Source organism: Ipomoea nil, unplaced genomic scaffold (assembly GCF_001879475.1).
Source record: "Ipomoea nil cultivar Tokyo-kokei standard unplaced genomic scaffold, Asagao_1.1 scaffold1262, whole genome shotgun sequence".
NCBI lineage: Eukaryota > Viridiplantae > Streptophyta > Magnoliopsida > Solanales > Convolvulaceae > Ipomoea > Ipomoea nil.
The window spans coordinates 1,657,398-1,674,249 of NW_017617690.1; the positions used below are offsets into that span (position 1 = coordinate 1,657,398).

General features: G+C 39.2%; 2 protein-coding genes across 2 annotated transcripts; both read right to left on the reverse strand.

The window, feature by feature from the left end:
• Window positions 1-7,621: 7,621 nt before the first annotated feature.
• Window positions 7,622-8,255, reverse strand: LOC109184455. Its single transcript, XM_019334456.1, has 2 exons — window positions 7,857-8,255; window positions 7,622-7,735 (listed from the first exon to the last, which is right to left on the reverse strand). The coding sequence occupies exons 1-2, from the start codon at window positions 8,253-8,255 to the stop codon at window positions 7,622-7,624; spliced, it is 513 nt and encodes a 170-aa protein (XP_019190001.1).
• A 3,150-nt stretch (window positions 8,256-11,405) lies between these two features.
• Window positions 11,406-13,357, reverse strand: LOC109184456. Its single transcript, XM_019334457.1, has 6 exons — window positions 13,089-13,357; window positions 12,898-12,974; window positions 12,465-12,755; window positions 12,169-12,369; window positions 11,843-12,070; window positions 11,406-11,521 (listed from the first exon to the last, which is right to left on the reverse strand). Exons 1-6 carry the CDS (start codon window positions 13,355-13,357, stop codon window positions 11,406-11,408), a joined length of 1,182 nt encoding a protein of 393 aa, XP_019190002.1.
• Window positions 13,358-16,852: the final 3,495 nt, after the last annotated feature.

Below are 16,852 nucleotides of genomic sequence, written 5' to 3' on the forward strand. Positions count from 1 at the left end.
CTAATGCCTGAAATGTGGGGGTGTCTTGCCAAAGTTGTGTATTGGTTCTTAGTACACGAGTCCAAGAGTTTGGATGTACATAAGAACACGAAAGATTGATTCAAGAAATTCATCGTTCTTGGAAGATGTATTTTTGTGAAGGATCAATAAAGGACTTAGCACGTTGAAAAGAACTTTCGGCGTAGCTATGATTGAAGGGTATGAAAGAGAACCCGAGCTCAAAGCTAGACGTAGCAAGAGAGCTAGGATTGAAAAAATCCTTTGGTCCAGATTTTCTGACGTACATGTTAGAGTGTGATGCGCACAATCTAACTCGTTTACTAGAAAATAAATTGGATTTTCTGACATGGTTGTTAGAAAATGAGCCTCGAACATATGTAGAAGTGGTGACTTCTACAGATGGACCAACCCGAGAGAGGCTATTGAGAGTGAAATAGATTCTATCTTAAAGAATCACACTTGGAACTGGTCGTTCTTCCTCCAAGTTGTAAAGCCTTTGGATCCTAAAGATAAAACCGGTTGGTTATATTGAAGTAAAATGGCCAGGCTTGTAATTGTAGATTACATGCAACGCGAATGCCACGGTTACTTCGATATATATTCTCTTGTGATGAGAATGGAATCCATTAGAACGATACTTGCCAAAGTCGTTTAGCGAGACTTGGAAGTTCATCAAAATGGAAGTGTCGCTTTCTTAGTAGACATGGAACGACCTGAGGGTCTGTGGTTCCACGATGTGAAAAGAAAGTGTGTATTTGGTAATGTCATGGTATGATTCAGAACAATTGCCTTAGTGTTTGGCATGTGAGGTTTTGATCATGCATTGATGACCAACGAGTTTAGTATAAATAAAAGTGACTAGTGGGTCTACGTATTGCGTACGATAGACGGTGATATCACTGTTTGTTTATACACGATAAACTCAACGTGGGTAGTAACGATCAAATGATCAATTCTACCAAGAACATGTTAAATTCGAGATTTGACATGAGAGGTGTGAGTTTGGCAGATTTAATCTTCGAGATTAAAATCGTGAGAAGACCGTATGGTCTCGTGTTAGGCCAATCTCAGCGAGTTGATTGAATCCTTTCAAGGATGATAATCAAGTGGCTTGGACACCGTTAGATACTAACGTACAACTAGCCAAAAATCATGGAGATTGTAATTCTCGTGGAGAATACATTCAGGTTATTGGTAGTTTAATTGTATCAAATGGCTTGTACTAAGCCAGATATTGCCTTTGCGGTTAACGAACTTGGTAGACATCTGAGTAACCCTAGTGATGCGCACTAGAAGGAAATAGTGAGAGTTATGAGATACTTGAGGTATGCTCGTGACCTTGGACTGCACTACGTGCAGATATCTAGCTGTACTTGGAAAGTATAGCATGTTAACGGGATATCAAAGGATGATAAATCCATCAAAGGCTACGTCTTTACGTAGGCAAGTGCAGTCGGTTGGATGGAAATTCTCGAAATGATTTGTGATAGCTAAGATCCGACGGGATCAAAGCTGAGAGCCTTACACTCGTGTCGCGAGCGAGTAGGCCGAATGGCTATGCCATTATTTCGAGAATGTTCCTAGTGGTGAACTCATACCTCCAATTTGTGTGCATTGCGATAGTCAAGCCAAAATTGGTTAAGTACAAAGTTAAATGTGGAATGGTAAGTCTAGACTTATAAGTCGTAGATATAATACCATTAAACAATTTCTCACAACGGGGGTTATCTCTATTGACTACGTGATGTCAAAAGATAACGTAGCGGCCGCTAACTCGCTAACCCGAGGGTAAGCAAATGGTTGTTGAGAAGTTGGAACGAGGAATGGGTCTAAAGCCCTTGGACTAAAAGTTCTATAGTGGATACCCAACCTAGCTAGCACCTAGGTTCAATGGGACAACTAAATTATGGAACGGAGCGTGTCACTGTGGGGGTCTCGGACTCCCTACCACTCCTCGTTATAAATAGTGACTCCCGCACGAGGCTAGCATGTTGATGCTTTAATGATTCTTGAGTATGCGGGATACTCGAGAAAGAATCACCTATGTAAGAGAGAAGTGAGGGTCGCTTCAAAGGAGAATTGTTGGGCACAATTCTTTAGAAACTCTCGCAGAACCAGGAACGGTGACCCACGACCAAAATGGGCACACTCATGAGAACAGAGCATGGTTGGGAGGTTCCTGTGTGAGATATGTCATCGTCTACACAAACGGCAGTCGGTTCAAAGACATCGCGTTCTACCATACAGCCAGTAGAGTAAACATATCTTCACAAGGGAAGGTTCAAAGGGTATAGTGACTCCCTACCTATCCTATGCAGGGATCGACCATTTGAACACAGTTGTTTCCGATTTCAAAATACCCCGAAAATCAATTTTCATTCATGTGGGGGATTGTTGGAAAAAATAGCTTGAAATGGCATAAAATGGCATTTTAAGTGGCTATTTTGTGGTACAATTATCAGTGGGGTCCATTTCCGATTTGGGTCGGGTCAAAGTGGATTCGGGTTCTTCGTAGTGAGACGAAGAGATTGATATATTGTACGCTCAAAACGGATAATGGGTGAATGAGATATTGATTCTCAAAGTAGACCCATTTGAGTTGGAAAATGAAGGGAAAAAGTGAACTTTTGTCCCACATTGGTTTGGGAAGAGGATTTGCCCCACTATTTATACATGAGCTCTTGTTAAGCTTATTGAATTGTATAGCATAGAGGCTCTCTCTTGTGCGCAAGGAGAGTGCAAATCAAATCCCAAAACTTCGATATTCATTTTCTGACAAAGCCACGAAAATTCGTGTTATTAGTGTTCAAAGTTTCGGCCACGCTGGGAAAGTTTGCAATTGCAATTGCCAAGTTGGCCGAAACTTTGCAAAGATGGCTGAAGTTGTACACAGTATACACGAACCAGAAAGGTCCTTTTTGTGACTGTTGGGATTTAATTCCAGCTGTTATGGGGTTAATGACAATTTTAATTGTGAATTAACACCCATGTTTATGGTGGATGTTACAAGAAGTTGTAGGGATGCCCCTAAATGCCATAATAAAGGCTATTCACTCCTCAATCCCTATATAAGGAGGGGGTAGAGTGCAGCAGATTTTACAAGCATATAGTGACAAGAACACACAACACAAGAAGTGTTTTCTCTCCTCAAAAACTCTGCTTCTACTCCTTTCTTAAGCCGAACTGTGTTCAAGGCTTTACTCTAGTTCGCCGGGTTCGTTCGTTTGGGTGCTCAAACGTCAAACCGTAGTGCGTTTTATCCTAGGAAACCTAGGCCACGGCGCTCCAAGCACTTTTGGGAGGTGGCAAATAAGGTTTTAAGGAAAGAGTGGTCTCTTGACTCACGCTAAAAACCCTTATCCAAACACGAGCCAATCTTTCCTTCTTTCGTTTTTGGATTATGCTTCTAAGCAAAAATCCTCCTATAATGTTATAGTTTGGTTGGAATTATAATCTGTGTATTATAAATTCCATTTGGTTGATATGTATATATCTTTTCCGTAGATATTCATGCATATAACCATGGCGGTCTGATTTATATATATATTTGTGTGTATATATATATATTTCGGATATAATATATCGAATAATATTTTATATACTTCGTGTGTGTATATATAAATATTATTTTACGATATTAAATCGATTTTTGGTTCATTATCACTAACAATATATATATATATATATATATATATATATATATATATATATATATATATATATATATAGAGAGAGAGAGAGAGAGAGAGAGAGATATATATATATTATATATAATATATACCAAAATTTAATTAAAAGTTTGTTTCGCTTAGATGGTAAACTCACTTTCATGGTCCAGGGTTTGAATCCTATAGAATTTTATAGTGAGATGAGTGAACTTTTTATTTTTGGCATTTTTTAATATTAATAGTGAGAATACTAATTGAATTTTTTATTTGTAATATTGAGACTTCTTCTCTTTTTTAATATTAATAGTGAGATGAATGATTTATGATGTGTTTTTCATTATTCGAACTATTTTATCTAATTAATTATGTTTTATATTTTATTTTAAATATTTTTTTTATCTTGATGTATTTTAATTTTTCATCTCTAGTCAACAATATTTATAACTCGGTCTTTAAGTGTTTCATTTTTAAAAATATCTCGCTAGTTTTAATTTTTTGTCCCCACTGAAGAAAATTTCTAAATCCGCCACTGAATAAAAATCATTAATTCAATTGAATTGGTGTTGTAATGCCTTAGTAACCACTTTTCTATTTTGAATCTCCCCTTATAGTGTATTTTTGCATATCTAGAATTTAATTGAATTTTTACTACTGTCGGATGAGGAAGAGTGGGTCACCAATTCAAATTAATTCAAAATATTAACCGGGCGTTTGGTTAGAAAGAATTTAAATTTTATTCTCATTTATGGTGTATTTGGTTGGTGGGTTTTGCCCATATGAATGAGTATGAAAGTGATTGTTGTTGTTTGGTTAATAGGTTTTTAGAATATTCCTATGAGTTTCGAATGAATACCCCATCAATTGAAAAACTCATATCCAAATAAAATAAGAGTTTCATTCCCTTATTCATTCTCAAGCACTACTCTTAGTAACCATTCACATTCCACCCTACTACCAAACATGTTAAATACTTTCACCAAAATCCATTACCATTACCAAGTATTTGATACCCATTGCGATTCCGATTCCGATTCCTATTCCTATGTGCGAACCAAACACACCCTTAATTCCCACCTAATTCTAAAGGGCACTAAATTCCTTAGTTTGGTTGGAAGGAATTGCAATTTCCTCATTTTCATGGAATTAAAATCTCATGCCTCCCTTGAGATTTTTTTTTTTTTGTTTTTTTGTTTTTTTTTTTGTTTTTTGTTTTTTATTTTTTTTTTGTTTGTTTTTTTTTTTTTTTTTGTTTTGAAAGCCAACCAATAAATGATTGTATTAATGAATCAAAGCTGCAATAGAGTCAGGAGGGATTGAATCTCATAACATAAACTGGTCCTGAGTAAAGGCTAAAGAAGTTAAAACATGTGCAGGTGAATTAACCTGTCCAGAAACATAACTTAATGAGCAATAAGTAAACGAAGCCACCAACGTTCTGCATTGGTCTACTGTGACCCCAACATAAGACATTATAGTTGTTGATTCCTGGCGCATGGCATTCCGGAGTTACAAGCAATCGGTAAGTATATCCACGTCCATTATATTCCTCTCGAGCAACCAGGATAAAGCCTCCTTACAAGCTAAGGCTTCCGCCATAAATGGTGAGAAACAAGTTGGCAGCCTACCATTTCGCACTGCCATAAATGGTCCGTCTGGCAAGAGTAGCACCATACCGTAGGTTGCCTCCCCCGTTGCGTGCCGGTAGCCAGCATCTACATAACACCTTGGCCTGACGTGGATGCCTAAATCCGATTCGTGCGGCACTGAGAGCGGAGGGCGGTGGTTGGCTTGACGGTACGAGTTGATGGCTGCGATCGCCCTCCTCCATAGGCCGGCGGGGTGTGGGAGTGTTTTTTCCCACACGACTGAGCTTCGGCTCCGCTATAAATGATATAGAACCACCACCAAGACACCACTCTGTTCCTCTGTCAAAATTGCAAGTGCAGCCGTTAGCCAGACAGGGAAAGAATCTGTAACAATATTTGTGACAGGTAAACCTATAATATTCCAAGCAAGTTTAGAATAGTCACAAACAACTAGTGCATGCATAACATTCTCATGCATTAAACCACACATCTGGCATGTAGGATCAACATCCACTTTCTTCATAATTAAATTAGTAGTGGTAGGAAGGATATCACAGACTGCTCTCCACAGAAAAGTCTTCCATTTTGGGGACACCTTCATTTTCCACATATTAGTCCATCTATCAAACCCTCCTGGCATATTCTCATAATTACCCATAATACTCCTGTAGGCATTTTTTACTGTATAAATTCCATTAGGGTTCCCAGGCCAATACCATGAGTCATCTTAACCAGGACTTACAGGGATCCTGAGTATACGATTGACATCCTCAGTATTAAATAAATCTGACAAGATATGGGGATCCCACATATTAGTCTGGTCATCAATTAAACCTGCAACTTTGGCATGTCTGAGTTCCTCAGGCATATCTGTTTGAACGAGAGGACTAGGATCATCTGGCAACCATGGATATCCCCAGATTAATGTTGTTTTACCATCCCCAATCCGTCTACGTACCCCTGCAACAACCATATCATGTGCAGCCATAATACTCCTCTAGGCATAACTTGGGCAATTTCCAATCTTGGCATTAATAAAAGATGTACCAGGAAAGTACCGTGCTTTATAAACCTTTGCAACCAGGGAGCTGGGATTTGTGAGAAAACGTCATGCTTGTTTTCCCAGCATAGCCAAATTAAAGCTTTTGAGATCCTTAAATCCCAAACCACCAAACTTCTTAGGGACACATAATTTATCACAGGTTTTCCAGTGAATCCCCTTTCTCCACCACTCCCCGACCAATACTGTTCATGGTCCTCTGAATTGACAAACAAACTGTATCAGGCAATAAGAAAACACTCATTGAAAAGGTTGGCATTGATTGCGCGACACTTTTCAATAGGACCTCCTTACCTGCCCGTGAAAGCAATTTCTTGTTCCACGATCCAATCCTTTGTTTAATCTTATCCTCATTATAGGAGAGCATCATTCTCTTATTCCTCCCAATAAAAGAAGGCAGCCACAGGTACTTCCCAAAATTGGGCGCCTGATCCACCTGCAAACATTCGGCAACCATTTCCCTGTCCTCTTCCCTAGTATTTTTACTGAAACAGATATTGGATTTATGATAATTTACCTTTTGCCCAGATAACTCCTCATAACGTTTCAGACACTCCTTTATCACACCTGCCTCCTGAGTATTCGCATTAAAGAACAGCAGACTATCATCTGCAAAAAATAGATGTGATACCGGGGGGGGGGGGGGGGGGGGGGCGCGCCACTCTGCACCCATGTATAGAGCCAGCCATCTGAGCTCTCTGTAATAACATAAACAAACCTTCTGCACAAATAATAAATAAATATGGGGAAAGTGGATCTCCCTGTCTGAGACCCCGGGTTGGTATTAACCTGCCACTGTTAACACCATTCACCAAAATACTATATTGAACTGTAGTAACACAATGCATGATTAGATTAATCCAGCGTTCATCAAACCCCATAACCTCCAACATTCATTGCAGGAATTGCCATTCCATTCGATCATAGGCTTTAGCCATATTTAACTTTAAAGCCCCCCAGCCTGTTATACCACACTGTTTCCTATTCAAATAATGCCCCACCTCCGCAGTTATAAGAATATTATCAGTAATTAGTCTTCCAGGAATAAAAGCACTTTGGGACTCTGAGATTATGTCTCCCATAAGCGATTTCATCCTGTTAGCTATCAACTTTGCCATAATTCTATATAACACATTACTTAGAGCAATTGGCCTCATGTCAGCTACAGTCTCAGGCATATTCTTTTTTTGGGATTAAAACCACATTAGTATCATTCAAACCCTCAGGGAAGACGCCAGAATTCAAGCAATCTACAATAAAAGCAAACACATCCCCCCCCCCGCCCCCCCCCCAACTATATTCGAAAACTACTGATAGAAGCCCGGGTTCATTCCATCTGCCCCTGGTGCCTTATCAGGAAACATTGCAAATAAAGCACTCCTAACCTCATCAGATTCATAGGGACGTAATAAAGCAATATTCTGCTCATGAGTCACACGGGAGAAAATTTATCAAACATGGGATCCTCACACACAGAGTCAGAAGAGGCAAAAATATCCGCATAATAATCGAAAACAACCCTTTTCATATTTCCCCCTCCACCCAATCACTAGCATCATCCTTTAATATAGTAATATAATTCTTACATTTACGAGCAGAGGCATACCTGTGATAAAATTTTGTGTTGGCGTCAGCACCACTTAGCCAGTGCTGCTTAGCCCGCTGCCTCCAAAACACATCCTCCTGAACCTCCACCTGACCCAGCATGACTTCGATCCGTCGAAACTCAGCCAAATCAGCTGAATCCCTCCGGTGTCGTAATGCATCCTGTTCCTTTCTCAAACACTTTATAAGGTCACCAAATTGATTCTTGTGCTTCCCACCCCACCGCATAAGCCTACCACCACAATATTGCTGACAATTCAGCAAACCCCTATCCCTTCCATCCTGCCAGGCAGTCTCAACCACCTCCCTGCAACCATCATCATGAACCCAGGCCATCTCGAAACGAAAACCCCTCGGTCCCCCTTGTCCGCGCACTGTTATATTAATGTTTAGAAAGAGCGTCGAGTGATCTGAGTTGCGAGTTTGGATATTCTCAACCCAGGCCCCCCCATGCATATCAGTCCATGGTGCCGTTACAAGCACCGTATCCAATCTCTCCTCTATCCATCTATCCGTACCTTTACCCTTCTCCCATGTAAACTAATGTCCTCTCATCGGTAATTGGATTAGGCCACAGTTATCCAATGTTTCCCCGAAGCCTCACAAAAGGCTATCCGGATGTGGATTCCCCCCTCTCTTCTCCTGCTGGTATAGAAGATCATTGAAATCCCCCAGTACTACCCAAGGCAGCGTAGACCTACCCTTCAAACCACTCAACACTTGCCAGGATTCCCTCCTCCTATTCCTCTGTGGAAAACCATAAAAGCACGTCATACGCCATACTTCCTCCCTTATAGCTACCTCAATATCCACATGGTTCTTCGAGAAAATCAACAGTCTAGCAGTGTTATTCTTCCTCCATAACAATGCCAAGCCACCTGCCACACCTACACTGTCAACATAGAACAAGCCTTCAAAACCAATCTTTATTCGTAACCTCTCAGCAAGTATTCGTCCTACCTTTGTTTCCATAAAGTAGACGAATTCGGGCTTCTTTCGGGACACAAGGTCCACTATTTCTCGAACTGTCCGTGGATTGTCCAAGTCACGGCAGTTCCAGCTTCTCGTACTCTGCTTCTACTCCTTTCTTAAGCCGAACTGTGTTCAAGGCTTTGCTCTAGTTCGCCGGGTTCGTTCGTTTGGGTGCTCAAACGTCAAACCGTAGTGCGTTTTATCCTAGGAAACCTAGGCCACGGCGCTCCAAGCACTTTTGGGAGGTGGCAAATAAGGTTTTAAGGAAAGAGTGGTCTCTTGACTCACGCTAAAAACCCTTATCCAAACACGAGCCAATCTTTCCTTCTTTCGTTTTTGGATTATGCTTCTAAGCAAAAATCCTCCTATAATGTTATAGTTTGGTTGGAATTATAATCTGTGTATTATAAATTCCATTTGGTTGATATGTATATATCTTTTCCGTAGATATTCATGCATATAACCATGGCGGTCTGATTTATATATATATTTGTGTGTATATATATATATTTCGGATATAATATATCGAATAATATTTTATATACTTCGTGTGTGTATATATAAATATTATTTTACGATATTAAATCGATTTTTGGTTCATTATCACTAACAATATATATATATATATATATATATATATATATATATATATATATATATATATATATATATATATATATATATATATAGAGAGAGAGAGAGAGAGAGAGAGAGAGAGAGAGAGAGATATTATATATAATATATACCAAAATTTAATTAAAAGTTTGTTTCGCTTAGATGGTAAACTCACTTTCATGGTCCAGGGTTTGAATCCTATAGAATTTTATAGTGAGATGAGTGAACTTTTTATTTTTGGCATTTTTTAATATTAATAGTGAGAATACTAATTGAATTTTTTATTTGTAATATTGAGACTTCTTCTCTTTTTTAATATTAATAGTGAGATGAATGATTTATGATGTGTTTTTCATTATTCGAACTATTTTATCTAATTAATTATGTTTTATATTTTATTTTAAATATTTTTTTTATCTTGATGTATTTTAATTTTTCATCTCTAGTCAACAATATTTATAACTCGGTCTTTAAGTGTTTCATTTTTAAAAATATCTCGCTAGTTTTAATTTTTTGTCCCCACTGAAGAAAATTTCTAAATCCGCCACTGAATAAAAATCATTAATTCAATTGAATTGGTGTTGTAATGCCTTAGTAACCACTTTTCTATTTTGAATCTCCCCTTATAGTGTATTTTTGCATATCTAGAATTTAATTGAATTTTTACTACTGTCGGATGAGGAAGAGTGGGTCACCAATTCAAATTAATTCAAAATATTAACCGGGCGTTTGGTTAGAAAGAATTTAAATTTTATTCTCATTTATGGTGTATTTGGTTGGTGGGTTTTGCCCATATGAATGAGTATGAAAGTGATTGTTGTTGTTTGGTTAATAGGTTTTTAGAATATTCCTATGAGTTTCGAATGAATACCCCATCAATTGAAAAACTCATATCCAAATAAAATAAGAGTTTCATTCCCTTATTCATTCTCAAGCACTACTCTTAGTAACCATTCACATTCCACCCTACTACCAAACATGTTAAATACTTTCACCAAAATCCATTACCATTACCAAGTATTTGATACCCATTGCGATTCCGATTCCGATTCCTATTCCTATGTGCGAACCAAACACACCCTTAATTCCCACCTAATTCTAAAGGGCACTAAATTCCTTAGTTTGGTTGGAAGGAATTGCAATTTCCTCATTTTCATGGAATTAAAATCTCATGCCTCCCTTGAGATTTTTTTTTTTTTTTTGTTTTTTTGTTTTTTTTTGTTTTTTGTTTTTTATTTTTTTTTTGTTTGTTTTTTTTTTTTTTTTGTTTTGAAAGCCAACCAATAAATGATTGTATTAATGAATCAAAGCTGCAATAGAGTCAGGAGGGATTGAATCTCATAACATAAACTGGTCCTGAGTAAAGGCTAAAGAAGTTAAAACATGTGCAGGTGAATTAACCTGTCCAGAAACATAACTTAATGAGCAATAAGTAAACGAAGCCACCAACGTTCTGCATTGGTCTACTGTGACCCCAACATAAGACATTATAGTTGTTGATTCCTGGCGCATGGCATTCCGGAGTTACAAGCAATCGGTAAGTATATCCACGTCCATTATATTCCTCTCGAGCAACCAGGATAAAGCCTCCTTACAAGCTAAGGCTTCCGCCATAAATGGTGAGAAACAAGTTGGCAGCCTACCATTTCGCACTGCCATAAATGGTCCGTCTGGCAAGAGTAGCACCATACCGTAGGTTGCCTCCCCCGTTGCGTGCCGGTAGCCAGCATCTACATAACACCTTGGCCTGACGTGGATGCCTAAATCCGATTCGTGCGGCACTGAGAGCGGAGGGCGGTGGTTGGCTTGACGGTACGAGTTGATGGCTGCGATCGCCCTCCTCCATAGGCCGGCGGGGTGTGGGAGTGTTTTTTCCCACACGACTGAGCTTCGGCTCCGCTATAAATGATATAGAACCACCACCAAGACACCACTCTGTTCCTCTGTCAAAATTGCAAGTGCAGCCGTTAGCCAGACAGGGAAAGAATCTGTAACAATATTTGTGACAGGTAAACCTATAATATTCCAAGCAAGTTTAGAATAGTCACAAACAACTAGTGCATGCATAACATTCTCATGCATTAAACCACACATCTGGCATGTAGGATCAACATCCACTTTCTTCATAATTAAATTAGTAGTGGTAGGAAGGATATCACAGACTGCTCTCCACAGAAAAGTCTTCCATTTTGGGGAGACCTTCATTTTCCACATATTAGTCCATCTATCAAACCCTCCTGGCATATTCTCATAATTACCCATAATACTCCTGTAGGCATTTTTTACTGTATAAATTCCATTAGGGTTCCCAGGCCAATACCATGAGTCATCTTAACCAGGACTTACAGGGATCCTGAGTATACGATTGACATCCTCAGTATTAAATAAATCTGACAAGATATGGGGATCCCACATATTAGTCTGGCCATCAATTAAACCTGCAACTTTGGCATGTCTGAGTTCCTCAGGCATATCTGTTTGAACGAGAGGACTAGGATCATCTGGCAACCATGGATATCCCCAGATTAATGTTGTTTTACCATCCCCAATCCGTCTACGTACCCCTGCAACAACCATATCATGTGCAGCCATAATACTCCTCTAGGCATAACTTGGGCAATTTCCAATCTTGGCATTAATAAAAGATGTACCAGGAAAGTACCGTGCTTTATAAACCTTTGCAACCAGGGAGCTGGGATTTGTGAGAAAACGTCATGCTTGTTTTCCCAGCATAGCCAAATTAAAGCTTTTGAGATCCTTAAATCCCAAACCACCAAACTTCTTAGGGACACATAATTTATCACAGGTTTTCCAGTGAATCCCCTTTCTCCACCACTCCCCGACCAATACTGTTCATGGTCCTCTGAATTGACAAACAAACTGTATCAGGCAATAAGAAAACACTCATTGAAAAGGTTGGCATTGATTGCGCGACACTTTTCAATAGGACCTCCTTACCTGCCCGTGAAAGCAATTTCTTGTTCCACGATCCAATCCTTTGTTTAATCTTATCCTCATTATAGGAGAGCATCATTCTCTTATTCCTCCCAATAAAAGAAGGCAGCCACAGGTACTTCCCAAAATTGGGCGCCTGATCCACCTGCAAACATTCGGCAACCATTTCCCTGTCCTCTTCCCTAGTATTTTTACTGAAACAGATATTGGATTTATGATAATTTACCTTTTGCCCAGATAACTCCTCATAACGTTTCAGACACTCCTTTATCACACCTGCCTCCTGAGTATTCGCTTTAAAGAACAACAGACTATCATCTGCAAAAAATAGATGTGATACCGGGGGGGGGGGGGGGGGGGGGGGGGGGGGGCCGCGCCACTCTGCACCCATGTATAGAGCCAGCCATCTGAGCTCTCTGTAATAACATAAACAAACCTTCTGCACAAATAATAAATAAATATGGGGAAAGTGGATCTCCCTGTCTGAGACCCCGGGTTGGTATTAACCTGCCACTGTTAACACCATTCACCAAAATACTATATTGAACTGTAGTAACACAATGCATGATTAGATTAATCCAGCGTTCATCAAACCCCATAACCTCCAACATTCATTGCAGGAATTGCCATTCCATTCGATCATAGGCTTTAGCCATATTTAACTTTAAAGCCCCCCAGCCTGTTATACCACACTGTTTCCTATTCAAATAATGCCCCACCTCCGCAGTTATAAGAATATTATCAGTAATTAGTCTTCCAGGAATAAAAGCACTTTGGGACTCTGAGATTATGTCTCCCATAAGCGATTTCATCCTGTTAGCTATCAACTTTGCCATAATTCTATATAACACATTACTTAGAGCAATTGGCCTCATGTCAGCTACAGTCTCAGGCATATTCTTTTTTTGGGATTAAAACCACATTAGTATCATTCAAACCCTCAGGGAAGACGCCAGAATTCAAGCAATCTACAATAAAAGCAAACACATCCCCCCCCCCCCCCCAACTATATTCGAAAACTACTGATAGAAGCCCGGGTTCATTCCATCTGCCCCTGGTGCCTTATCAGGAAACATTGCAAATAAAGCACTCCTAACCTCATCAGATTCATAGGGACGTAATAAAGCAATATTCTGCTCATGAGTCACACGGGAGAAAATTTATCAAACATGGGATCCTCACACACAGAGTCAGAAGAGGCAAAAATATCCGCATAATAATCGAAAACAACCCTCTTCATATTTCCCCTCCACCCAATCACTAGCATCATCCTTTAATATAGTAATATAATTCTTACATTTACGAGCAGAGGCATACCTGTGATAAAATTTTGTGTTGGCGTCAGCACCACTTAGCCAGTGCTGCTTAGCCCGCTGCCTCCAAAACACATCCTCCTGAACCTCCACCTGACCCAGCATGACTTCGATCCGTCGAAACTCAGCCAAAGCAGCTGAATCCCTCCGGTGTCGTAATGCATCCTGTTCCTTTCTCAAACACTTTATACGGTCACCAAATTGATTCTTGTGCTTCCCACCCCACCGCATAAGCCTACCACCACAATATTGCTGACAATTCAGCAAACCCCTATCCCTTCCATCCTGCCAGGCAGTCTCAACCACCTCCCTGCAACCATCATCATGAACCCAGGCCATCTCGAAACGAAAACCCCTCGGTCCCCCTTGTCCGCGCACTGTTATATTAATGTTTAGAAAGAGCGTCGAGTGATCTGAGTTGCGAGTTTGGATATTCTCAACCCAGGCCCCCCCCATGCATATCAGTCCATGGTGCCGTTACAAGCACCGTATCCAATCTCTCCTCTATCCATCTATCCGTACCTTTACCCTTCTCCCATGTAAACTAATGTCCTCTCATCGGTAATTGGATTAGGCCACAGTTATCCAATGTTTCCCCGAAGCCTCACAAAAGGCTATCCGGATGTGGATTCCCCCCTCTCTTCTCCTGCTGGTATAGAAGATCATTGAAATCCCCCAGTACTACCCAAGGCAACGTAGACCTACCCTTCAAACCACTCAACACTTGCCAGGATTCCCTCCTCTTATTCCTCTGTGGAAAACCATAAAAGCACGTCATACGCCATACTTCCTCCCTTATAGCTACCTCAATATCCACATGGTTCTTCGAGAAAATCAACAGTCTAGCAGTGTTATTCTTCCTCCATAACAATGCCAAGCCACCTGCCACACCTACACTGTCAACATAGAACAAGCCTTCAAAACCAATCTTTATTCGTAACCTCTCAGCAAGTATTCGTCCTACCTTTGTTTCCATAAAGTAGACGAATTCGGGCTTCTTTCGGGACACAAGGTCCACTATTTCTCGAACTGTCCGTGGATTGTCCAAGTCACGGCAGTTCCAGCTTATCGTACTCATGATGAAGGCCGGGCCTGAACCACAGGACCCGCCGCAAACCCGTTTTTAAGCACCTCTGACATTATCACATCACTGTCAGCCCCCTCCTCCTTTTTGAAACTGCCACCACCCCTGACCCCTCTCCTTCCCTCCCTCCTTCCGAACCCGCCACCACCACCCCTCCTCCACCCGAACCCGCCACCACCACCTTCCCGTCCACACCCCTTACCTCCCTCCCCTTCCGTCCAACGGAACAAGCCACGGCTCACCCACCTGACGCGGGCCCCGGCTTCCCCCCCCCCCCCCCCCCCCCCCCCCCCCCCCCCCCCCCCGCCTTCAACTCAGCCGTGTATGTAAAAATCTCTTATTGACATGTCCAATTGCACAAAAATATAATTCAACTTACAAAATAATTACCTTAAAACATATACACTAATAATCACAAAGAATACAAACAATATGTAATTAATCACAACTATCAAATAAAATATGTCACAAATATTAATAACTAAATAACAACAATTTAATAACATGTTGATGTTATCCAAAAATCAAAAATCTTTTGCACTATAAATTTCTGATATAATCAATTTCTTCTTCTGTATCTTCTGTATAATTTTAAGTACCAAAGATTTACAAATTTAAAATCAATTTATGAAGTTAGTATAATAGATAAAATTTAAACTTGTTAAAACTTTATTGAATTGATTATTACTTAATTATTAGGTCTGTGTGCATATTAAGTATGTGTTTTGTGCAACATAGAAACATGCTAAATATGCACACATCATAATGCTTAATATGCACACGCACATTTTTAATCTTCCAATTAATATTATCCATAGATCTGTTTTTTTTTTTTTTAATGGATGTGATTGGTTATCATAGACTCATCATGGAATAATGTTGGTTCTCATATGATCTCTAATATATATATATATATATATATATATATATATATATATATATATATATATAACCCTAAGTATATATACCATTTACCAAACCCTAACCCCCGCAAAATCTCAATTCTAAATACTAATTCTGTAAATCTATCTCTCTAATCTCACTATCTCCTCTGCGACCACGAGACAACAATTCTTGATCGTTGTCCAGTTAAATTTGTAAATCTTCTTTCTCGATCACTGGTTGTCACTAATTTTTTTCAGAGTCACAACGAGTATTAGGTATATTAAAAAAAATAATAGCCTACATATTAATAAATAGGCTTTTAAATCGGGGTCAAGCTAATTGTAGGCTCAGATTTGAACCTTATAAAAAGTCTACATATAAGCTCAGGCCTAAACTCAGACCTTAAATTTCTTTAGCAGGCCCAGACCTAATTTTTTAAATTTTTGTTTGGCCGGGTCTATTATCATCCCTAATATGGCGGTTCCCAGTATAATTGCCATATATACATTAATATTTAAAAAATAAAATAAAAATCGAATTTAGTATATAGGACCGTAAGGTGTATAGCTACCGTATATACATCTATTTGAATTTATTTTTTTTAATTATAATATAGTATATATGGTGGTTGCCAGTAAAACATAAAAAATAAAAATCTAATGTACTATATACGATGATAATGTGTTTAAATGTGGTGTTGGCTACTACATAAGTATATTAAAATAAATTATTCAATTCGTTATTAGCTATAACTTTTTGCGTAGTAGTAAGTGTTTCACCCTAACAATTGATATAAAAAAATTAAGTTGCCATCTTGACAATCCCAAAACAATCAACACTAAAGCTAGGCTAGCTACATCATAAATATTCATAATCATATATAGGATTCCACTCTCCCATGGGTCAAAAAGTACTGAATCTTTAGCCATTCATTCAGGGACCAAATTCCTCAAGCAAATGTTCATACCAGTGAATGATGATTATGTGACTACTGGAAATGAAATATTCTAGTGGCAACTTAATGGGTTGTAAGTTGCTGTAATGTGGATGGAGGAAACCTATTGGTGAAATTTTGGATTTTGCATAAAATTTTGGTGAAATTTTAAAGC